The sequence below is a fragment of the Rhipicephalus microplus genome, chromosome 1, assembly GCF_043290135.1.
Source record: "Rhipicephalus microplus isolate Deutch F79 chromosome 1, USDA_Rmic, whole genome shotgun sequence".
Lineage (NCBI taxonomy): Eukaryota > Metazoa > Arthropoda > Arachnida > Ixodida > Ixodidae > Rhipicephalus > Rhipicephalus microplus.
The window spans coordinates 291,120,476-291,144,132 of record NC_134700.1 but is presented as its reverse complement, the minus strand read 5'-3'; the positions used below and the strand labels follow the sequence as shown (position 1 = coordinate 291,144,132).

At 44.2% G+C, this 23,657-nt stretch overlaps 1 protein-coding gene across 1 annotated transcript; it reads left to right on the top strand.

Moving 5' to 3' along the window:
• The first annotated feature begins 1,942 nt into the window (after positions 1-1,942).
• On the top strand, positions 1,943-21,322 carry LOC119159398 (cytochrome P450 1A1). The gene is made up of 10 exons (XM_037412139.2): positions 1,943-2,081; positions 4,088-4,283; positions 4,561-4,737; positions 6,140-6,233; positions 6,683-6,838; positions 7,965-8,173; positions 10,887-11,012; positions 11,797-11,901; positions 18,842-18,973; positions 20,820-21,322. Exons 2-10 carry the CDS (start codon positions 4,118-4,120, stop codon positions 21,170-21,172), a joined length of 1,518 nt encoding a protein of 505 aa, XP_037268036.2. The 5' UTR covers positions 1,943-2,081; positions 4,088-4,117; the 3' UTR covers positions 21,173-21,322.
• Positions 21,323-23,657: the final 2,335 nt, after the last annotated feature.

Here is a 23,657-nt window from a genome sequence, read left to right as displayed (position 1 = left end):
TGTTTGAAATGACCTGCTCCTGCAACTATAACTCACAAAGTGCCCATGGAGGAATCCCCGTCAACCAAAAGCACAAGCTAGTTTAAAGAGAAGATGCACTGCCCTTGAAAAAGGAGAAATGGGCGAGGGTGGTATTTTCTGTCCCTATCACGAGCCACGGAGAGCAGATGTGTCACCGAAACGTCGTTAGCCATCCTCTCTTTGTGCTGCTAATTGAGCCGCTTGTACGAGCCTCATTGGCATTTCGTTCGTACACTTTAACAGAAAACGCTGCCGATTGGTAGCAGATGGTCCCGAGAAAACTCGAGCCAAATATTAGAGCACAACACGTGGCCTAGAATTCACAATAAATTATTAAAATCAGCTAAAAATTGCCTTCTCTTCTCTCGACAAATGACGGAAGACGCTGAAGAATCACTCGTAGAAGGCCTTCTATTAGGCATTGGCTCATTTGAGCATGGCGCGCTCGGTCGTTAAAGGGATCGCCACGGAAGGCCACGACTTCTCCACGTGTGCGCTCTCGATCACACTGAAAAAGCTGTGTATTCGAAGAAAAAAAGTTGAAAAAAGTGTTAATGACTACTGGTCATTCCTTACGGCGTAACAGTTACTTCCAAAACATCACTTTTCTTCATGGCAGTGTTACCAGAATAAATGAAGTTAATTAGACGTGCCTCCAGAAAGCTGCATAAAAAGTTGCTCGACTGAAGTTCGGGTTGACCAAACACCAGTAGGTATTCTGGTTTCTCTATTTATTGTGAATAATTAAGAAATTCAACCTTAATTCGAGTAATTAAGAAACATGATCAGCCAGGCCTACCAAAAGATATTACGTAGTTAAGTCATGGCACAGTAACTACTCATTACAAGACAGTATACGCCTCATCTAAATGTGCTCACAAAGAACTTTTCGATTGATGAAAGAAAATATTATTCATCGGCACCAACACCTAAAATGTTTTATTCACTTAATAAACGTTGAGATATTGATACGGGGGCTAAATGATTGTAATTTGTTGATACGTATAAAGAAAAAGAGCCTGGTTGCGCTAGCGCAACCGAATGCAAATATTACAAATAAGAAATTCAGTATTGAGCGCTTGTTAATTACTATTCGTGCGTAATTAGAAACTGTTAATCAGCAGATTATACAACATATTTATTTCATTCCGCTAATTAGCACAGAAGTTTTCAAGTGAAAATACAGTGTATTCTTCATGAACAAAATTAGTTCGCTAAGCAGAACATACAGATATCCCTGGCAAAAGAATGTTTTGTTTTATTTTTTGTTACTTAACTGCACGTGAATTATACGATCGCCTAAAAGTCTGTCTGTCTAAAATTTTTCGAGTAGCACTGCTGTAGATCATTGTCATTAGTGGTGTCGTGAGGGTGTGCTTGGACCGTCAGAACACTTTCTTCAGCAAACTATCGCCACGTATGTACTGTCACTATCGCTGTTTTCGACAAGGACGCACACCATAGTAAACAAACGCATCGGTTTGTTGTTGCGGCGGAAAGTCCGAAGTCTCCGCACGACACGACGCCTCCCGACTTGCTGCCACGTTCGGAAGACGTGGAGACATCGACGTTCACGATTTTTACCCTTTGCTCCCATAGCGTTATCTGGTCGCCTTAGATGGTCTCACTTAGCCCGCGTGCCTTTCCACTGTTTGCTCCAGCTCCAAGCGGACAATTGGAGCAGGTTCCGGGCCTTAGCACTCAAGAGGGGCTTGTTGATATCGGCTACAAAGAAAAACAGAAGCGGCTGCCGTTTCGCCCCCTTGCCCTTCCGGTCAGTGAGAATTAGGTCGTGAGTGGAGAGAGAACGAGTGCGAGAGGACCCGGGGAGAGTGAGAGAGAAACGGGGCGAAGGAAAACGTGAGGGCAAGTCACAGCTGCCGGGCGCGTGTACCAAAGGACGTGCTACGTCGTGCGGCGCGTAGCATATTCTGACGCTGTACAACGTGCGTTTTAGACACTCCTTATTCGTTCGACCGACACTGGGGACATGCCGTAACTGCATCTTTCTCCCACCGCTACTAGGTGGACCCTACACGTGATATCTTTTCCTCGAATAGGTGAGTGCTCCAAATTGCTAAAACATAATTAATGGCTCAGTCCTGGCGGAAATGAACGCGTTTCTTTCACGCGAGATCGCTTCTAAAATTTGGGTACACCCGTGCGTCGGCGTCGATTGTGTCTTGTAGAGCTTTCAGTTGGCAGAAATGCTCAAAATATTGTTCATTTAGCCGCTGCGTCCACTTTGTCCCCTTTTCAGTCACTCTCCGGAAATAACAAATGCCTTTTGCGGCAGCGGGAGAGTAAAGAATCGGTGAAAAGTACCGTTGACGACATGACTCACTGCATGTTTGTAAACAGTCACGGAGCGTACAGTTGTGGCACCTACCAATGTTTATTCATATAGCATGTATATCAGGTGCATCTCAGTTAATCACTGTGTTTGGATTCGAGATTCCAGTTTAACTAAGTTGACAACAAAATGGAATTTCTGTCTTGAGCAACATTTGAAGCTCTACTGAGCTCTCTAAAACAAGTCAACATTCTATTGGTTTGAGAACAGGCAACACAATTTTTCAAACGATTTTATGAATGAATTAGGTAGCTATAGTCGCTGCTTTTTTTTCAGTTCTGTTGTCATATAATAATATCAGGTACCTATTGGGTATTCGTAAATACACAGCGTGCTCAGTTTTATGCAATACGGAAGTCCTGTACTGAACCAGGGAATATTGAGCGGCAGCACGTGATGGAGCGCTTACGAATCATCCTACGCTTCCTGATGTGTATTGTACAGTGAAGTAATGCACCTTGAACGTGTACGAAAGGTACGAGAAGGACACGCCTCTCGCTACTAAAAAGTGTAGAGCTCACCCATACTGACGCAAAAAAAAAAAAAAAAACATTTGGCGCTAAAGGGCTTGGACACCGCCACGAGCGAGCCACGGAGTCGGCGAAGTGCGATTCCTTTGCACGTGCCGCAGGAGGGGATGGAATCTGCGTCTCGAGCCTGTAAGGCCGCAGGGAAGACCACAGTTCCCGGAATGCCGTCGTTTGCTTTTGAAGCCGCTCGGCGAAGAGAGGCCACCCGCTGCGCGCCACGGCTTTCCGGGCCATCTGCCGGTATAGAATGTCTTTGTGTCGCTGGCCGAAACGGCGGGGAAACTTGGAAGAAAGAGAACAGACTTGGGAGTGGGGCAGGGAGGACGTAACGAGGTTTTCCCTTCGAAACGCACCCCTTCGCATTGTGCTTGGAAGGCTCCCAGCGGAATCCTCAGTCATTCTCCTGCTGTGCTCTGAATGATGCATTATAATTGGATCATCTTTCATACAAAAGCATTGCAGTTCAAGATTATATTGTACTTCTTGACTGACAAAATTAAGAAACTGAATCTGTTAGCGCATGTATAGACTCCATGCTTTGTTTGTGTTGGTTTTTGTGTGCTGCCGTGAGCCAACATTAAACGTGTTCGTGTTCATGCGTAGTTTGTGTTTTTTTTTGTGTGCTGCCGTGAACCAACATTAAACGTGTTCGTGTGTACAAAATAGTTGTGCATCTTTCTGGCCGAATTCACGAATCACGATACGTAAAACCACAAATAGTGACATTCACTCGGACTAAGGCTCGCCAAAGTTTTCCTCAACCGGACTCAATCACACTCAGACTCACTAAAAGTTTCCTCAACCGGAGTCACTAACACTCAAACTTCCCGAAAGATTACTCCACCGGACTCTCTCAAACGTATACTTATGGGTCGATCGCAGTCCGAATAAATCTCAGTGAGTGGACTCATGAGTTAGTATGGTGTCCTTTTCATCGCTTTGTTATCATCCAAAGTGCACTACTTCATCGTGCGGCATAATGATCAGTTATCGACTAGCCTAAATATCGGCATTATGGTTCGACACTTGCCAGGGATGAATGTGCCACCACAGTATTGGGACAATAAAATGAAAGCCGAAGGGATAGCCTCCACAACGTCGTAACGGCTGGGAGCACTTAATGATGCCGTGCATTTAACGAAATGGCGCAGCTCATTCTCCCTCTCCTTTTCTGTCTCCGCAGAATAGCTGGTCGTTCGACCGGGGAAGAGCCATGAGTGCTCTTCTCGAGATGCTCGCCCGGTTCTGGGACTGGCGATGGATCACCACAGCGCTGGTCTTCGTTGTATCCTACTTCGTCGGCCGTTTCTACCACCGAGTGTCCAAGTACCCCAGGGGGCCGTTTCCTTTCCCGCTGGTTGGAAACCTACTGAGCTTGAGTAAGTGATTTGCGGCGCCATTGCTAAACGGTTACGATCAAGACACGCATTGGAAGTAATCCGCTAGCAATCGATGCAATTTTCCCAGTCTTGCAGAGGTCTTCCTTCTTAATGACCTCTCAGTATATGTTGGCGTTTCTTTTCCTCTTTTTACACAACCGGAATTGTGTTATATACTGAAACCATCTTTCCTAATATTTTCTGCTGAGCGCTTCTTCGAGCAAGTCTATCTATGTTAATAGGAAAATATAGCATAAACAAATCGCGTCCCTCGCAGGTTTTCACAAGGTCAACTTCCCGAGCAAGGCAGCCGAATTGGCCAAGGTGTACGGAGATGTTTTCACACTGTGGATGTCGCACAGGCCCATGGTTATGCTCAGCAGCTACGATGTGATTCGCGAGGCGCTCCTCAACCGCAGACACGAGTTCGCCGGGCGCTTTCCAACTAAAATGGGTGAGTCTGAATCAGCGTTGCCAACAATCTTTTGAGGTATTGGCATTGCTTAAATGGACGGAAGCGTCCGTCAGTCCGTTCGTTCTTGCTTACATCGATCCGTGCAACCGTTCGTGCGTCAGTTCGTGCCTCCGTGCGCCCGGCCGTCCGTCTGTGCGTCCGTTCGTGCATCTGTCTCTCTCTCCGTCCATGCGTCCATCCGTCCATCTAGTGAACACTCCAAGTTCCGCCATATTGCATCTTTTCATAATATATTCACGATATAGAAGTACACCTATTCAGTGGACCTTCCATGGGCTAAAGGAGCGGTGGCTACCTACTACTACTTCTTCTACTACTACTACTACTACTACTACTACTACTACTACTACTATCCGTGCAACCATCCGTGCGTCCGTTCGTGCCTCCGTGCGCCCGGCCGTCCGTCTGTGCACCCGTTCGTGCCTATTTCTCTCTGTCCGTCCACGCGTCCATCCGTCCATCTAGTGAACACTCCAAGTTCCGCCATATTGCATCTTTTCATAATATATTCACGATACAGAAGTACACCTATCCAGTGGGCATTCCATGGGCTAAAGGAGAGGTGGCTACCTACTACTACTACTACTACTACTACTACTACTACTACTACTACTACTACATACATCACGGACGCACAACCCACAGCGTAAGGACCTTCGCCCCTCTAAAGTTCTGGCTACACTCCTGGGCTGTGGCAAGTCAAGAGCGATGCAGATGAGCAGACTACGTAGGCAAACGTCGAGTAAAAGTGAAGAAAATTAAGTGGAAGCAGCAAAAAGAAGTTAACGCTCCAGGGATGCGTCTGCAGGTAGAATCACATCTCCACGCTCCTGGTCTGTGACCTTGTCGTCGTGGAGGTCGACGGCACCGCGTGTCCGCGGAAGTATTGCGACATCGTCGAGCTCATACGTTTCAATCTTTAGGATGTTCTCTTATGTTAGCTGTTACTTTCATAATAATTTACTAATTCAATTATGTTACCACTTCTGATATTTCTTTTTCGCGCGTCAACTTCGTTTTTATTCTAGTCTTTCTTCCCCATTCCGACTCCCCTTAGTGCTGGGTAGCAAACCGGATGCTACAATTCTGGTTGACTTCCATGCCTTTTTCTTAATTTATTCTCTCTCTACTAATTAATCTATGATGTACTCTGATCGGAGACGCTTTGTCGTAACTGATTCTAGAACCGACGAGTGCTTACTGCAAACTCGAGAAGTTTGGGAGGGGAGAGGGGCCAGTTGGTAAGACATTTGTTGAGACAGCAGAACATTTTGTTGTCGTGTACCTATAGCGCAGTTCAAGTTTTCCAATCGTCTTACTAACAAACGTTGCTTGGCGCAACATGGTTTTGTTTCGTTGTACTTATGACTATTCACTCCAGGTGCCCTTCAAACCCAGGGAAATCACGACATCATGTTCGAAGATTACAACCCATGTTGGAAGGCACTTCGAAAGGTCGCTCTCCTTGCTGTGAGGTTCGTAATCCACGGCAACAGCTGCTGGTTTGCTTTTTATTACAAACCATGATGAAATAACATGCGACTCCTAAATAGAGTAAGGGGCACAATTAGAATAACTACGGCAACATTGCATCCCGAAATCTGCTTAATGCTGATTATGTCATACCTTTAATGTATTAATTATTTCAACTTTCCTAATAACATTTCTGGAATAAATTATTACAGATACGCGCGTAGCTTCCCGTAAGTAATCTCAAGGCGACGAAATGATCATATATGGCAATCTAGCACAGTGACCGTCAGCAAAACGTGAGCTACACTATTGGTGCCAAGTGCTTTGCAAAGGAGTCCAGATATATCCATGAGACACGATTCATCAAGTAAATAAAAAGATGTCTTTCGCTCCCTTGTGAAGCATGCAGAATTTTTCCTTTGTTCTTATTCTAGCTCCAATTTGATTGCAGGAAGTACGCTGTCAGCGAGTCGCTCGAAAAACTGGCGACAGAAGTGGTTGACTCTTACGTGGACTCCCTGGAAGAAGGCTCGCAGATTGTGGAATCGAGACAGCCTTTCCTGACAATCCTCTTCACCCTCATTGGGGTTTCGGTTTACGGCCAAACGTACGGAACATTCTTTTGTCATTGTTTCACTTTTCTGATCACTACGACTGCTGGATCGTAAAGGGAAAATTAGTGGAGAACTTAGAAAAAGGCTGGATTAGGGTGGGATTCGCGCTTGCCCAGCAAAATCCTTACTATAATTACGCCACTGACCATTTGAAGATATTGGCAGTACATGCCACGTTTCCAGTTTGGCTTGAAGGGGCCATGACACAGTCACCAAACATTTTGTGATTTTCAGTGATAACTAGTAGTATAAAGTGTGCCATGCCTATACAGATTAAAAAAAGTGGGTCGTAAAATAATTTTTCGATGTAAAACAAGTCCTATAGAAGTCACCGGCTGTAAACTCTGGCTACCGCCATTTTCCCGTAGCGCTTGTGACCTCATGTGCTGGAAAGAGCCGCGCTGTCATCTTCTGTCCTAGTTTCAACTATTGCAAATCGTTCAATGTCACTTCCAAGTTGAAGGAAGGAAGGAAGGAAATCAGCTTTATTTTTTTCCTGCGGAACGCGACAGGGTAGCGCACCCGTCTCAGTCTTTCGCAGGGACCAGTAAGCCGAGCCTGTCCGTCACCTCGCGGGCAAGCTGAAGCCAAATTATCTCAATTTTATGAGCAGCTAACATGGAACAATATCGTTCGCCGGCACGCAGATTCTCCCACAGCTAGTTGCTTCTTACCTGACGGCTCGTGAGTGCGTCAGTTTTGCCCAACCCTCAGGCCGCTCGCGTGCTAATAAAAATATTCGATTATGAAAGAACTATTCAACCAAACGCGTTAAAATTTTGCGAGCGCATTTGTGAATGAAGAGGGATGAAAACACATAACCCATATTATGATCGAAAAGGTGGTGTCATGCGCCCTTTCAACTACCCGACAATAATTGTGTTGACGCATTCAACCAGGCAAATGAAATGCGAGGTTCTCTTGAGTGGCAGCCGAACAACGTATAGAAACACGGCTTGGCAAGTTGTATTTGTGGGGCTGCAGGGATCGATTAACCGTAAGTGCGCTAACCTTAACTGGCATTGTGAACTGACGGGATGCGTTCAATGAGCCAGTTACGGCGATCAGCTAGCTTCTTGCGTCAGTATAGTTCATGACGGCGTCGTCTTGGCTGCGCAGGGTGGAAGAAGCAAGAAGCGAAGTGAAGCGCATGGAGGAGATCGATCGCAAGTTCTTCGAGGTTGCCCCCGATGGTCTGCCGAGCGACATCGCGCCATGGCTGGGAGTCTTGTACCGCCGCAGAGAGAAAGCGATCGAGCGCGTATTTCACGACTCATTCGAGATCTGCAACAAGTTCTTTAGCGCAGCTGAAAAAACTTACGCCCCAGGTATGTGGTGTAGCGTATATGCATTAGCTGCAATGCCGATCATGAGCGAATCGCTGTTCAGGCTTCATAATTAACTCAGGAGGAAGCGAGAAAATACTTCAGCACAACCAACTAAGGTTCCCGCATTTTGGAATACCAACAGCCGAATGATTCAAATGAGAGTGAATGAACAAAATCTCTGTGTTTTAACACCCTATAACGAATACTATTTGGCATTACCTATAACTACAATAGAATTAGAATAATTTTGTCTACACTTGCTAAATGTAGACATCCCTTAACCTATATAGACAAAATTGGACATCAGTTATCTAACATAAGCCAACATTAGCAGTTATTAGCCCTCATTTAGCCGACACTAGCCGATAATAGCCGCTGAAAAGAGGTGCTTGTACATGCGAGTAAATTACGCAGGCCAGAGAACTAGTACTCATAAATTCAGGAAAGTGTTCGTCGGCTAGGAAAAAGAGAGGGTTCGCTAGTATATGTCCTATATTCTACAAGGAAACCAGAAACGGAAACGATGCTAGTAAAAGAAAATCTATTTCTATACTAGCCCTACTACATTTGTAACTTGCACAGCTGCTCGAAGTAGACCGGCTGCTATGCAAGCCATAGCAGAGACTCTAGACGAATAGCTTCAATTCTCATATGAACCCTCTCCCACCTATGTGGCAGGCAAAATCTATTTATGTAGAGGTGCGCCAGACACAATTGTCGCAGTTTCAAATAAATTAAGGGAGGTCACGATGTCAATAAGCACTACAATTACTTTTGAACGCGTTGCTTTTTGGCGCTGGTAATATACGGTTGCTACAAGCAACGCACGGTGAGCCCAGCGCCTTAGGTCTGTTGGTCAGCCTGTGTGGTAGACTCAAACAACGGCTTGATTTCCTTTTCTTGTTACTTAACAATAAACTCGCCATTGATCCGTCACCGTATCTATCTTTCTTATCAACTAGGCAGACCCGACATCACCATCCCAATTTGCTTACCCCATATTTCGCGAGAACTGATGTCTTTATGTATTCTTTCTTTCCACGGACAGTGTCTGCTTGGAACAAACTATGTGATCCCCATTCATTGTGAATTAAGTAGAATGAATTGCATTATGTATGGTGCATGTTATTCCTGTATTTTTTTTTGTATGTGATGCGCCCTTCCTGCTTGGTCCATTTATGGTTCGCAGTATGTACTAAATAAATAAAATAAATAGGCCACGCAGGTGGTGGGTGCAGATTTCCTAGAGGAACAGGATACTGTAGTTGCAAACTATAGTCGCATACAACTAGAGAATTCCGGAGAGGCCCCGTTCAGGTGGCCTAAGCGCGCCAGCCGACACAAACATTCCCCCACTCATGTTCTCTGTTGGCGGGGTTATCGGTAGCCCGTTTCATGACGTCAGTCTGGAGTGCGCTCCCAAGGCCTGTATATGTCCACCTTTGAAGAGGAAATGCCGCAAAATTCTCACGTTGTATCCCACTGCAGTTGTGTCAAAGCACCGTAGCGCGCACTTCGTTTCGGCGAAACACACGCGGCGTCTGTGACAATCGGTATACCTCTCAGGCGGCAGTGAAGTGGACAGGCCTGGTGAACCCGCGATGCGCGCACAACGACACGAGGTACAAAAGGACGTTTACCCATTTTGTAAAGCTTGGTTCATGGTACAAGAAAAAAGGAGGAAACAAAGAAACAAAGGAAAAAAAAAACGAGATTTAGAACCAGCTTTTCGCTGACTGGCACGCATGAAATCAACTCATGGAAACTTTTGAATATTGTCGACCTCTTTGTTACGAACTCGTTTGAAGAAGAAAGTAACAACATGCTTATTTACACAAGAAAGTTGTCTTCCATCGAACGATTGCCCTGAACTACAGAAATAAAGGGCACGAGCGTTTCCTAGCAACCAAGCTTCGTGGTGGCAGGTAAGTGAGTGAACATCGAGGAGTGGGACGTGGTGCCAACGATTGCATCGGTGCGAAACGAAAGGCGCCGAGTGTTGTCATTTGAGTCGCCGCAAAAGTCTGAGTGCTCAACCACGCACAATCCAATGAGTAGTAAGAAGTTACGCGAATGCTCAAAGAAAATAAAAAAATAATTGAAGAAGTAATAGCTCCGCTGGCTGGAGGTGTCAGTGGAACTATTACCTCGAAAAGAGAATGATTATGTTTGTTCGAGCATCGTCACAATAAGCCAAGTGACCGAGATGAAGGTTTGATCTTCAACTTATGTAAAAAATACAGAAGGCAGCCGGCCTACTTCACCTGCAGAATAGATTTCTATGAACGTCAACCACGCTCACCTTTGTGGCTGTTCTGTGAGTGCAGCTCACTAATCTCCGCACTAGGTTGGCTATTGAAAGGAAACGGCGCTTAGGGTCGTGAATAACAATACTGGTGCGTTTTAGTTACTGTCACTGCCACATGACATCTTCTCATCAACTATAAAAAAGGGTATTCAAAATATGAGTATTCAAAATTATGTACGCTTTGCCTGGTAAGGTTGACATACAACCGATTCATTTCATCCACATTCGTAGTGGCTTTTTTTTTAATTAATGCGAGCAATTGTCATGGAGGATGTCACTTTGTAAATCAAAACAAAAAAGTAGTTGGGTTAGCGTTAGTTATCCTTCTATGTTTGTCTGTATTACGCTCTACATTATGCCCGCATAACCCTAGGTTCCTTTTTTTATTTGTTGTTGCTTTTCAAGGGAAAACTGAGAACTTCACTCACGCCATGCTGTCCGCTCGTGAAGATGCGATACGCGAAGAAAAGAGCGATGCTCAGTACTTGACCAAAGGAAACATGGTTCAAGTGGTCTTAAACATATTTGGAGGTTAGTACTGCTGCATATAATGTGTACTTTAATGCAGAGCTTTTTTTCAGTATCTTTATATGATGAACTATAGTGTACATATCAGATATTTTAATGCTTTCGCTGGCACAATGTTCATTGAGATACTGTTTGGGCAACTTCCTTCTTCGTGGATTGATGGAAGAACTTCATTTAGAGTCCTGAGAGACCCGACCAGATCACAGAGGCATCCTGCTTATTACTGTACTGTAGTAGTCTTATCAATTGAAGCTGAGTAGGATATAGAAATCAAATATTCTTTCTTTCTTTCAATTTCTTGATCGCTTGCCCCAGTGTCGGGTAGAAAAACTGGACGCGGGCATGGTTGATATGCCTGCCTTTCTATCCTCGCTATATCTATTTCGAGAAAAAAAAAACCGGCCACTGAAGTTCATAATGTGTCTGACCTAATATTGTTCCCATGCTTTCGTGTTTGAATTTTTTAGTCTAATGAAAAGTGGTACAGAATGATTTCATCTCCCCAGACTTTTCCAAATCACCAATACCAAGAGGATCGCGACAGGCATACAACTGCAATGTCCTTCGAAAAGCTTTGTGTTTGTGTGTGTGTGTGTGTGTGTGTGTGTGTGTGCGTGTGTGTGTGCGTGCGTGCGTGTGTGTGTTATACAATAAACGTTTCATACAGACTGCAATTTCTTTGCATTTACTACTGCGACGTATTGCGCAAAAGTCGAGCGAGGTACTGCTGATCGCGTTGCGATGCTTTCTTACATTCAAAGCGAAACCCTTGTTATTTCTATTGTAGCCGGAACTGACACTTCAGCCGCAGAACTTCAATGGCTATTTCTAATGATGGCTAAAGAGCCCTGGATTCAAGAAAAGATTCAAAGAGAAATCGAAGACAACATTGGTAAGAATATTCGATATATTAGACACATTTAGTTAGGCGCACGTAACAATCTTGTGTACGCAGCACGCGTTTACGGCCGGGAGAGAAATGTGCGTGCGCACAAGTTAACGTAACCTCTTCATGGATGCGCGCATGCGCACTTGACGCGTAAATAAGCGTACGTAGCTCCTACTACGTTGTAGTCTTGCGAGACCTCGAACAAACCAGAAACGGGAGCATGCTAGCTGCATGGGCATCCGATGCAGACGGCAACGCCAAACTCGATGAAAGTCTTGTCTGTTCTCAAAAAAAAAAAAAAAGCCCACGTTGACATCGCCTATGACATAGAGTTTCCTACGAGTACACTAAAAGAGACTCTGGCGCTAAACTCATAGGAGCTGATGTGCACGGCGCTTCAGTTAGAATGGGAATGATGGGTAGTACATAAGTTTGCCTAATCTACGTTCTTTTGGCTCCGTTTGGCTTCACCTGGCTTGGGGCTGCTTTGTCACGAAGCGACAATCAGCAAACGTTCAGCAGTTGTCATTCAACACGTTAACTTTTTAGACTCGCCAATTCAAGCCGGGTCACGAAGTCCACAATGTTCCGTTCTTTTATTCGACACGAAACCATAACTCAACAGTAAACAAAGCCACGAGTGCGTTAAAAGCTCGCAAGCGTGAAGACAAGCCAAATTTGTTTACTACCCGTCATTACCATGGTGGATGAACTATCGCAGTGCCAGGGTCCCCTTTAGAAAACTCTATAGACTACAAAACACAAACAACCAGCATGTTCAGGCGCTCATACTAATAGGAAGGAATTGCTAGGCGTCTCACACAAGTCCTTAAGAAAACGTGCTCAACACGATCTGCACGGGAATGCTCTAATTGTTTTATGTAAGTCCCCTCAGATAAGGACCCCCAAAATAGAAAGAAAGCAAGCTTGATGCGTACTTCGATTGCATGCTGAGACATGCTGCAACATAAAGCATGCTGCTCGTTGTGCATGCGAGATTCGAAACCTTAAAAGTATGATAATATCTGGGGTTTTACTTCCCAAAACCAAGATATAATTCTCAGAGATGCCGTATCGGAGAACTGCGGTAATTTTGACCCTCTGGTGTTCTTTAACGTGCACTGGCATCCCACAGTACCGGGCGTCAACCATTTTGACTCCCTTGAAGTGCTAGTCAATAGAAAACTAAAGAATACCTGCAAGGTGAAAAGTTGCTGCAGCGTATGCTAAGGCTCATAAACTGGCGCGCTGAGCTCCATCCAGCTTAGTCGAGCCCCATCAAACGCCCTTCTTTTACAGTGCACCGGCTTCAAAGCTATGCGCGCCTAGTAAAATTCTACTTACGTGGCAAAGGTCGACGCGAGCAACCAACACCCAATGACGATGTTGAAAGGTTCACAGCCACCACCGCAGCCTGACTTGTATGTTGACAGCCGTTACCCGGGTCATTGAGATGTTCATATAAGCGCAAATCATATATAGGCCACGTTATCTCGCATACTTCTTTCTTACATGGCGCTGATAAGCACGCAAAAACACTTACGCCTGGAATACGGCTTAGCTAGTTGACTGCTATGCATCGCGGTACGTTAAAGTAAAGCCTTTGTGGCAGGCTTCACTAGCAGCATACGTAACGTATTGTGCACTCCCTACGCCCACCGAAATTTGTCTAACAACAAGACTGCAAGGTGTTTTTTGAACTTACAAGAGCATGCCCGCACTGCCAAATGATTTCGTAGACCTCAAATTAGCCCATAAATTTTGAGATATTGTTGATATAGTTAAGCAATCCAGAATATGGAATGCTCTTTTTGTCAGCCATGATTTGTCATCAATGCTAAAAAATAACCCTAGGCGCTTTTGGCGCACGATAAATCCTAGTAACCAACCTGATGTAAATCTCGTTAATACTGATGGAAGCCCTGTTCCGGAATCCGAATGCGCTCAGTTATTAAATGATACATTCTTATCAGTCTTTACTCTTGAGGATACTACTTCATGCCCTAACATAGATGTAGTTGCCGGTATTAATATGTCGGAAATAATAATTGACGAAGCTGGTATCCTATCTTTACTCGAAAAGTTGAAAACTTCGTCTGCATCCGATCATAATGGCTTCAATAACAAAATACTGAAAAATATTTCCTCAGGTATCTATCGCTTTTTGGCAGCAATCTTTTCTCTATCGTTATCATCAGGCACCATTCCTCACGACTGGCGAATAGCAAAAGTAGTGCCGCTATTTAAATCTGGTGATCGCTCATCCCCGCTTAATTACAGACCCATATCTTTAACTAGTACCATATGTAAACTTTTGGAACACATTATACACTCCCAAGTAATCTCCTATTTAGAGGAACACAATATCATCTTTAAATACCAGCATGGTTTTCGCAAGGGCTATTCATGCGAAACTCAACTCGCGGGATTTACCCATGACTTGCACTCATCATTGGACGCCGGCATTCAAACTGACGCTATATTCCTTGATTTTTCAAAAGCATTTGATCGTGTCCCTCACCATCGGCTCTTACTAAAACTTAGGCAGCTTAATATTCACCCACTTGTTCTCGCCTGGCTACAAGCCTTTCTTTCCAGTAGAAAACAATTCACGTCTGTCAATAACTTTAACTCTCCTTTTGTTGAAGTCTCATCTGGAGTTCCCCAAGGAAGTGTGATTGGTCCCTTGCTTTTCCTTATTTATATTAATGACTTACCCTCCTCAGTCAATTCTAAAGTTAGGCTTTTCGCTGACGATTGTGTCATTTACCATACCATTTCATCTGAAACTGATCGACAATCTCTACAATCTGATATTGTCTCTTTAACTTCGTGGTGCACAGCATGGCAAATGACACTAAATCCTTCAAAGACTAAGCTAATGTGTTTTACTAAAAAAGCGTCCCGTATTCCAACGTCTTACTTACTAAATAATACTTCAGTGGAGCTTACGACTTCTTATAAATACCTTGGGGTTAACATTCAGTCTGACCTGTCATGGCATCACCACATTAACGTCACCCTTGCTTCAGCAAATCGCTCACTCGGGTTCCTTAAACGTAATTTGAAACACACCCCCTCGCACTTGCGTAAACTGGCTTATATCACCCTAATCCGTCCTAAAATAGAATATGCCTCAGCCATTTGGGATCCTGATCAAGACTACATTATTGAAAACATCGAAGCCCTGCAGAACCGTGCTGTACGTTTTATTTTTTCTGATTATTCACGTCACACCAGCGTCACTACATTGAAACTTCGTGCCGAACTAGAACTCTTATCACGTCGCCGTAAAATTGCTCGCTTATCACTACTTCATAAGCTCTACCATCACACATCACTTCACGACGATTTCTTTAGGCCACCCTCTGCCATCTTTCCGTGCCGCGATCATCCCTTTAAAATCGAACGCTTCCCTTGTCGCACTTTTCATTATGCTAGATCCTTCATACCGCGCACAATAACCGAGTGGAATGACTTACCTTCAAACATTGCAACCGTCACCGATATCACTGAATTTCAGAACCTACTAAACATGAGTGCAAGCGTGTGAACCTTTTGCGGCATTCCCCCTCTTTTTTCTTTTTTCTGCAAAGCGTGTTTTTTGTAGAAACTGCGTATATTCATGGTTCGTGTTATTTAGTGCTGTGTTTGCCTAATTCAGTTATTCACACGTGTTTTTGGTGATGATGCCATTCCTTTATGCTTACTGGCGCATATGTTTGTAGTAAGCTAGATTGCGTTTTATTGTACTCTTGTGACTCTATTTCCTTCTTTGTGTAATTCAATTTTAATATCTTTTTTAGTTTTATTATTGTTTGACTCATATTATTTCTTCTGATTATTTAAGATTATGCGGTAAGAATATTGACCTTATATTTATTCGAATGTATTTAGTAGCTGTATGGTGTTTAGTTTGCGTGTTTTCTGGTTCTAATATTCATTTCATGTACCTGTATGTGTTATAGCCCCCCCCCCTATATAATACCCTCCTGTGAGAGGGCCCTTAGGGGTATTCTGAATGAATGAATGAATGAATAAGGTTCGACAGCACACCACGTTTTGTTGATTTGAAAGTGTACTTTGAATGCCGAAAAAATTGCCACGGTCATAAAGCAATACTTTTTCTAACATATGATTTTGTTGGCCTCGAGGGCCATCGCAAGAGATACCGGGGCTGATATCACTATGAGGTGTTAAACGACATCACGTGACTCGCCTTGGCTGCCGAAAACCACAACAACGCTGATCGCTGCACCGTATCTCCGAGGTTGAAGTTTTGTTTATTGCTCTGTACCGCAGCACTGAACTTATTCGACTGAGCCTTGTGTGAGTTTCCATATTTACCCCAAAACTCAAAAGGAGCGAAATGCATGCCTTATAAAAATGAGAATCGGGAAACAACGATTAATTATTTATCGCGTGTGTAACAAGCACTGTCGCAAAGACTTCGAGTGCTATGTTGGAGGTAGGATGTTTGTTGGGTATGAAAAGGTATACACCTAGAAATTTAGGAGATTCATGCACACGTGGTTGCAAAGCTTATTCAAGCTGTTTGCAGCGCAAGGATAGCGAGAGCAGTTTTGTCTTGACGCTCTTCTCTTGCATTGCACAGTCAAACGCGGTCGACCTCATACGCTGCCTCTGCTGTTATCAGCCGCGGTGTAATAAGATGCTGGTCCACAAACTGATTGACAACAGAGAATGGCAGAGTCACTGAAAACAAGATACGGTAATTGTAATTACTGTTGCGATATCAATTATATGGACACTCTTCACTCGATTTTGCCGCCGGTGTCAGCATCGACTTCAAAATCGGCATCACCATCACTCACCGTATATGTATACGTATCTGTATATGTCTAAACGCAAGAAAGAACAACAATCAAGAAAAATAATCTGACGCGTGGAATCGAACGTGGCACATATGAATAATGAATGCGAGGCGTTAACCACTAAGCCACTGAAGAGCACCGCCTTGAAAGCTCAAACGGCAAGCTGTTTATATCTACCTTTTTCAACGGCTATTCAAAATTGTGTATGATTGGAAGTGTGTATGATTGTGTAAAATTGTGTATGTGTTATCTTGCTACCATTCCACAACGCACACTGCTTGTCTTTTTTTGTTTGTTTGTATGGCACATCCGATTTTTTTTTCACGCTTCCTGGTCAATGCGTGTAGTGTACATTGTGTGTTTTGCATTAGACTAGCATTGCCGGTTTTATTGTATATTCATGTAGCTATTTGTAACGAGAATTACTGCTGCTTTGCGAATCGTGGGCCGTGTTACTGATTGCGTGCGCTTGTGTGTCGTGACAATCTGTAAGCTTACTTCAATATTGCTTCCCTGTGTACCGCGGACCGTGTTACTGGTCGCGTGTAAACTTTGTGTCCAAACTCTGCACTGTACCACTCCTGCCCTGGCTGCCAAAGGGTGTCTGGCAGTATTCAATAAATAAATAAATAAATAAATAAAAATACCTTTTACCGCTGTCGACGGGCATCTCGGGGGGTAGGGAACTATCGTGTTTTCGTCATTACCAGCAAGATGGCGCAATAAGCGCGCATCGCCACATCTTCACGACGTGGCGGCGCACGCTCTCATCTGCCACGCGTACTTTGCCCCGCGATAAAGGAGGGGGGGGGGGCGGACGCTCACTCGCACGCCCTTATCTCGCGGTGGGGAGGATCGTACGTCTTGGCTGGCCTTAGGCTTTCACTGGAACGAATTGCCGGGCACACAAAGGTCACTGCAATTGTTGCACCTTCTCCGTTTGCGAAAAGGGCGCGTTTTCACACACAGCAAAGTAACAACTGAGACGCTTATTCGCGCTCATCTGCGCCTGTGAGTACGTTTCGTGCGTCATTAGAGAGATTTAGTTGCGCGTTCGCAGCAGCGGTACGGACGCAGTCTTCCAGTCGTTCGCAATGGTGCGTGAGAAACGCAGGGCACGTTTCGACCTACTTGCCATTCTGCGCGTGACTTTTAAATTTGTTGCAATTATGTTCATTGCTTCGCTTTTGCGGCAAAACTGTGACTTTTTAGTCGAGCAAGTGATGCACAGAAAGTGTAACGGGCTCGCATGATATCACACCCGTCAATACACCCCACGCAGAGAAGCGCGTGTAGCATCCCGCGCAGAGATGCGGGATTAAAAAGACAAGAATATAGGCGGTTGAATTATCACGTGTTAAAATATATCTGTTAGAAATCATCGTCCGGTAATGATTCTGCCAAAAGTGGCAACCGCAAAAGCTTTTATGAAAGGTCACACACTAACTGTCGTCAGAGCATCCTTTGCACTCAGCCATTTGATTACGCCCTGCAAACTAAGGCGAGGCGCTGACGTGAGTAGCACGTGGTAGTCCACGAAGACCGGAAGATGATCTCTCTCGGCCGAGCACCTTCCGTGCCAAATCAAGACAGGTGCGTGCAGCCCCGCTTGCCTCAGTCAAAATAATTATACGCGAGATGTGACATGTAACAACGCTGTAAGTCACAGATTACTTAGATGAATTTCATAACAGCTGTCCTTTAACCAGAGTGCCTGTTCTCACGTTCGGCGTCCACAGCGCCACGCACACACGCTTGGTCGTCAGTACACGACGCGATGACGACCGCATATCAAGTCGATAGAAAGCTCTGTTGGCGTGCATCGTAGGTTGTTTCGTAGCTATAGTACAAACACATTAAGCGCTCGAAAAGCGAGAAAAGCCGCGGCTTAACAGCCTGAATCACTGCAGACATTGAACACTTCACTCAGTCGGTATAACGTGATGTCGTTTTAGACGTTATGGAGGTGTTCCGGTAGACGATGCCACGGTACGTCCTCGCCGACATTAGCTGAATTACTTTCGTTGCAGTGGCATATAGTTATCACAAAGTTCAATAACGAATTTTGCATGCTTACTCAAATGCGTGACTCTGCGGTTGTTTTACAGGAAACTCGCCACCTGTCTATAAAGACAGGGAGAGGATGCCCTTCACGGTTGCCTGTCTGATGGAGACCCTTCGATGTTTCCCTGCTGCTCCTCTGGGCATGCCACACAACACCATGACCGACACAAAACTCGGTGAGTTAGGGTTTGCTGTGTAGCATCGTTAAGACAACATAACGACCATCAGTTCAAACTTTAGTAAATAGTCGACTGAACAAAAAGTAATGTACCTTAATAAATGGAGCTATTTGAAAAACTTACGCCACATTTTCTCCTCTATTACATCGAAGATTACGGGGCATAAAAGAAGAGCTGAAAGCAAATAGATGGTGCATCTTAAATAAATTGACTATCATGCAGTTATGTACAAGAATGCAATCCACATCACCACCACTCCTGGCTACTGCAACTAAGCTTAAGCATGAGCGCTTCCCAGAACAAACTATAGGCTACACGAAAACGGAAATATTTCGTATTTTAAGCACGGGAACGAGGCTCCCTGTTTCACCAAGCGCTTTGTAAATGGCTTGGTGTAATCAAATGAAACCACTGATACTATCTAATTCGATAAAACAAAACTGGATAAGGTAATTATGTTATTTCTAACAAGGCGAGAACCGCTTGGAGCGGCCAGTATTCAAATAAATATATTACATATTTGAAGTAGAGATCTGATGCTCGTAGTATTATGCCATTTATACTATCTCTGCTTCGTATTATGACCAAAGCTGTGAATTATCGTACAAGTGTTCTCATACACTGCCGTAATGCCCGAGTTCGATTGTTGATTTAGGAACAAAGGAAAGAAAAAAACAATAATAGAAACTATCGTGTTCTGGCATATATTTTTTTGTAAAAACGTGTACGGATGTCAATAGACAGCTAGAGACAGTAATAAGAACCAAAATTGCAAGGAGCTTTGAACAAACACTGGCAGTATTGCCATTGTTCAAGAATGAAAGTGCACACAGTAGCAAGTGCGAAGTGAGTAAAGAAACACCTCGTCAAAAAATAAAAAATAATAAAATATTTGCCTATTCTGCTCTCTGACCTACGGTACAATTTGCGGACAAGAATGCTATTCGCAAAAAGCCCGCAGGAAATTATTCGGGGCGCTTAATAACATAACGGAACTGTTCTTTAGAAAGAAATAATACAATAAAATTTTATGAATTATGAATTTTGTGGCATCGGCAAACAAGTTCTCTGAAATCAGTGCGCAGGAGCGCTGCAGCCTAACTTAGTGCAACCAGCCGCTGAACTTTGACATTAGACGCATGTTGTGAAGCTAGTTAAAACCACCCGGTGCGTTTTGCATTCACGACTATTGCAAGAAAAGCCCGCGTAGGGGCTAGTTTGTTGTACATGGCTGACGCTGATTAAAGCCATGAAAGTATAACGTTTCCTCAATCACTTGCTGTTAGATGGCCAGCAATATGAAAGGCGGTCATTCGAGTGTTCCCTTCAACTCTAAGCTCTATTGCACGTATCACAACGTTAAAATAGAGTGAAACATGCGTAATAGCTTCAGAAATTCATTCTAAAAGACAAGGCGGGAAAAAACGCACGCGCGTTTTTTCCCGCCTTGTCGAGAAGTCGGGCCACAACAGACACATTTGTGGTGTCTCGACTTTTTTCTGGCTTTCGTGTTTACACACTAAGGGCTTTAGAATGAATACCTACCAACTATATGAGCTGTCTGTTATTCTACGTTAGAAAGACATGAAAAACACACACGCTTCTTTAAACTCTTGTTTTATATATTATATTTTACCCTAATCTGTATCATGACTTACTTCTTTTTTTTAACTTCCTCTTACCACAGCTCAAAACGGTATACAGATATTTGAAAGAGAGTCTGCAAAAGCCGAGTCTCCCATCCCTTCTTATGAAACACTGTTCTCGCTTTCTCCTCTTTGAAAACAGCAAAAAAGCCCTCTTGGCTTGACACTTTATTGAGATAAGCGCTTATTTTGCACAGGAAAACTCGGTATACCAAAGGACACGTGCGTGCTGTACAACGTGTTCGGCGTGAACCACGATCCCAAGCTCTGGGACGAGCCGGACGAATTCAGACCGGAGCGCTTCCTGGACCCCGCTACAGGCAGGCTTCGCCGAGAGCCTCTGCCTTTGCTCTCTTTTGGCATGGGAGCGCGCTCTTGTCCGGGAGAGAAGCTGGCGAACACGGACATGTTCTACATCCTCGTGAGACTTCTGCAGCGCCTCAGCGTCAGTCCAGGCGACAAGCCACCTATGGTGGACGTTCGTAGCCTCCGCTCGAACATATTCCTGTTGCCTGCCGCACAAAATATCACACTCACCAGAAGGAACTAAGCGCTTCGTATAGTGCTGCGTTAGGAAAACAAACATAGTCGGGAAAGCAGTCTTCGACGACAAAATGCCTCGGCGTTTCCTTTAGAGATAGTCAGCGAAACACTGGGAGAAAGAAGGAGAGAGAAAGAGCAAGCTCAACGCACACAAAACAGTTATCGGGTGGAGCTGTAGCTTCTCCGCTCGGCAATGACTAGATACCTCAGTACGCATGTTTGATGGTCTTAGTCGCCCTTCTAGCTCAGTACAACAGTTCGAGCTGGTCTGTATAGAGTAAACAGGAGTGGTACTGAGTCGCCCTTCGTTTTGGTGTCGTTGGATGTCGAATAGGTGATATCTGTTGTGTGCTTGACCATGTACATCCTAAGTGTGAGATGTTTGTTCATTCCTCGAAGAGTGGGCATGTATGTGAACATGAAGCAGTGTGTACAGTGAGCTTGAGGCCGAAGTGTGGTTGAGTGTTTGTTTATACTTGAGTCATTGCTGCAGTTTCCTGTATGAAATGCAGTCTAGGGTTTACTGCGTGCTTGAGTCTCAAGTGTGTTTGTGGGATTGCTTCTACTTTGCACCGTATACTTCAGCTTCGTCATTCGTGAGAGTGTTTTGCGACAGAAGCTTCACACAATAAAGGTATTATTTTTTCCTTCCTTCCTTGGTGCTTCTGAAAAGTCAAATATCAGAAATAAATTATTCGACTCGTTTTACAGGGTGTAAGAGCTGATTGATATGCACTATATCATGTGCGAAAACATGTTTGCTGCGCTTTGTTTTATTTTTATCTCGAAGATTTTGCCAAAAAGCTTACAAAGAATGAGACATAAAAATTGTTCAACGGTGCTTCGGTCAAGAACTGAGCAGTGAGAACGCAAAAACATTGCGTGACTTCTGCATTCAGTAATGTGCACTTTGTGATCTTATCATTTCTTTTCCCTAATTGCGAAATAGTTATGGGGGCTTCTTAATGCATCTGAATGTCTTCATTATACGGTGTGACAATAATCTTATGCCGTGCTCGAAATGAAGTGCATACAGGCGGTTTCAAATGAGGCTGGTAGGCAAAAGTGCCACAACGTTCTTGCTGTCTTGAAGTTGCCCTGGATCACTTCTTGAGCGTTCGAAAACGGTATCGATCGGTAGTCAAAGTACCCGGAAATTCTGATGCCTGATAATATAGCGCGGCATGCAGTATGGAACTTACAATTAATTCTGAAAGTCAGCGAAAATTGCTCGTGATTCTGTCGATAAATGATGCTACAAAATCACTGCGTCACAGGCTATAGTATCGGCCATTGACTGATTTGATTATGACGCGCTTGGTCGTTACTGGGGCCGCCGCAGGAAGCCGCGAAAGGTGTTCACATGCGTGCACGATTGCAATGAAAAGGCGCTCATTCCGAGATAAGATAAAGGAGAAAAAGTCCTCACGGTGACGTGGCACGCGTGACGTATTTTCTTCTCCCGGGCCATTTTTCCCTGCTTATTTACATGGCTTTCAGCTGGACTATATTCCAGTTCACTAGAGTCTGGACGAGAGAAGAGAGAATGATATTGTGGCGTGTGACAAATATTTGTAACTGTGCTCATACTGTACGGATTATGAAAGTTTTTCCCGTGATAAATTCGTGTGTCAATATGCTCAATTAGTGAATCAATTCCACGGCTACAGGGAAAAGTATTGCAGGACGACTCCTTTAAAAAACAAGAAACAAACAGGGCACCTTGTGTATTCACTTAAGACAACTCGGAGACAAGAGTCATCTTTTTTATATGCCAAGTGTCGAGCTCAATCCTGCGTGTGGCGTGACCACCCTTATTGCGCATGCGCGTACCCCCACCCTCCTCTCCCAAGCCCCCTTCTCTCGCCTCAAAACACCGACGCAGGTAGCGTCTGCTAGCGAGTTTCGTGATTGAGAAAACCGACCGCTCGCGCTGCACAACCGTCCACTGGCCACCCCGACGCACATATGTAGGTACTGGATCTTCACTCTTAAAAAAAAGTTTGTAAAAAGGTAGCAACTGCAAGCAAGTAGGTAGTAACTGCAGCGGTTGCTACCTTTCTTCGACCGTTACTACCATTTCGCTACCTGTTTACTACCCAGGTTAGTAAATAGTTACTAGCTACAACCATTACTAACTTTTTGCAACCTCTTTACTACCTACGTTAGTAACCAGTAACTGAAACGAAATAGGTAGTAACTGCAGCCGTTACAACCTTTCATGCCCCGTTACTACCTCTTCGCTACCCGGCTTTTGACTATCTAATCCAAAATAGTGTGTGAATGCTATTCTGATAATTTATGAGAGGAATTGTCTCGACGTATTATCATTAAACTGAAAAATGACGCAGAAGGTATTTATAGATCAAGAAAATATATTTTGTTTCAAATTATGCAACCGAGATATGTAAACGTCATCCTGATATTGTCGAAACGGAGAAGTACAAGTTAATGAACCATAAGCAAGTGCTACATGCGTCGTAATAGACAAT

Coding starts and splice junctions, on each gene's coding strand:
- LOC119159398 (XM_037412139.2), top strand. CDS start 4,118: ATGAGTGCTCTTCTCGAGATGCTCGCCCGGTTCTGGGACTGGCGATGG. Junction 4,284..4,560: donor TGGAAACCTACTGAGCTTGA/GTAAGTGATTTG, acceptor CGTCCCTCGCAG/GTTTTCACAAGGTCAACTTC. Junction 8,174..10,886: donor TGAAAAAACTTACGCCCCAG/GTATGTGGTGTA, acceptor TTGCTTTTCAAG/GGAAAACTGAGAACTTCACT.